This window comes from Propithecus coquereli, unplaced genomic scaffold (assembly GCF_000956105.1).
Source record: "Propithecus coquereli isolate 6110/MARCELLA unplaced genomic scaffold, Pcoq_1.0 Scaffold42, whole genome shotgun sequence".
NCBI classification, from domain to species: domain Eukaryota; kingdom Metazoa; phylum Chordata; class Mammalia; order Primates; family Indriidae; genus Propithecus; species Propithecus coquereli.
Genome location: NW_012149952.1, coordinates 1625356 through 1627103, shown reverse-complemented (window position 1 = coordinate 1627103; position 1748 = coordinate 1625356). Strand labels below are relative to the sequence as shown.

At 45.9% G+C, this 1748-nt stretch overlaps 1 protein-coding gene across 1 annotated transcript in view; it reads left to right on the top strand.

Annotated features, from left to right (window-relative positions):
• Nucleotides 1-1748, top strand: part of ZNF112 (zinc finger protein 112) — a 40846-nt gene that overhangs the window by 25712 nt on the left and 13386 nt on the right. The window contains exon 3 of the mRNA XM_012653298.1: nucleotides 233-359. Within this exon, the coding sequence (XP_012508752.1) occupies nucleotides 233-359 (127 nt within the window). The remainder of the gene's footprint in view (nucleotides 1-232; nucleotides 360-1748) is intronic.

Below are 1748 nucleotides of genomic sequence, written 5' to 3'. Positions count from 1 at the left end.
TGGCATTTCAGGGACTTAAGCTATAGGAGTGCTAACAAGAGGCATCAATTTAAAGTGCAAGGATTTCTTCTCTCACAGCCCTTCTGGGGGATGGAATTAGCAGTATGGGAGGCAAACAGAAGGCAGCTGTTTAATTTTGACCCAAGTCCTTCAGAATCCAGAATGGCTTCCTGTCCTTTACACCTTCTCAGCACTGCCCTGCTTCACAGTCTGCATGTGTTTGGTGTTGTAGGAGATGGTGACATTCAAGGACGTGGCCGTGGTCTTCACGGAGGAGGAGCTGGGGCTGCTGGACTCTGCCAAGAGGAAGCTGTACCGAGATGTCATGCTGGAGAACTTCAGGAACCTGCTCTTAGTCGGTGAGGACAGGTGCCTTTTGTAACTCAGTGGCAGCCTCCTGAGGTGTCTTTGTGCTCAGTTGTTTGAAACTCTGACTCAATTGTTTGAAAATCTAAAAATGATTTCAGGAGTCCCACCTGTGCAACACAGACAAGATGTTTCTGATGGTTCTCTCCCGGCAGAGGTCTGTCCTTTGTTTTGAACTGTAACATGGGCAAATTGTGGTCCTGCTCCCCTGCTTTGTCATCAAACCAGTTATTAAGTTGCTCCAGCTTTTTTAGAGACAGGGTCTCGTTCTGTCTTCCAGGCTGGGGAAGTGCTATCATAGCTCACCGGAACCTCGAATTCCTATGCTCAAGTGATCCTCCTGCCCCCAGCTTCCCAAGTAGCTAGGACTACAGACACATGCCACTATGGCCAGCTAATTTTTTTATTTTTTGTAGAGACGGGGGTCTTACGATGTTGCCCAGGCTGTTCTTGAACTCCTGGCCTCAAGTAATCCTCCCACCTCAGCCTCCGAAAGTACTAGGATTACAGGTGTGAGCCACCACACCCAACCTCCAGCTTTTTTGTTTTTCAGGGCACCAGTAATTGTTTATTACCTTGACTTTCTGAAGGTATTTTTGTTTTTTTCGTTAACAATATATTTGTAAATAACTTTAAACTTACAGAAAACTTGCAAAAGTAAAAGAACAGGAATACCTACATAGCTTTTTACGTAGATTCACCTCTAGCAACATTTTACCCCATTTGCATTATCATTTGTGCTCATGTTCTTTCTCTCTCCATATATATTTATGAATATATGAAAATATATGTACATTCATAGTTTTTCTAAACCACTTGGGGGTAATTTACACACACCATGACCCTTTCTCTCTAAATGCTTCAGTGTATATGCAGAGTTCAGGAGTCCTCAAAATCACCCTCACTTCCGACACCAAATGCAAGTTAGGGATTCCCCAAGATCACCCTCAGGCTTGGTAATTCTCTAGAAGGACTCGCAGGACTCACTGAAAGCTGTGGTCCTCACAGCCCATGGGCTGGAGTCCAGCGTATTCCAAGCCTGAAGCTCTCTCCCTGTAGAGTCATGACAACATTAACTCTTCCCAGTGCTCACGTGTGACAGTACACTTGGAGTATTGCCAAGCAGAGACTCACCTGAGTCTGGGTGTCCATAGTTTTTATTGGAGCTTGGTCATTTGCATACAGGTGACCACCTGGGTGGCTGACCCTAGACTCCAGCCCCTCCAGAGGTTGCGATGATACCACACGGCTCAAAGCCCCCACTGTAAACCACATTGTTTCACTATCTGGCATGGCCCAAGGCCTCTTGGTAAACAAAAGACCCTCTTATCAGGCAGGACAGTCCCAGGACTTAAAGATCTCACAGGAGCTAAGAGCAGAAG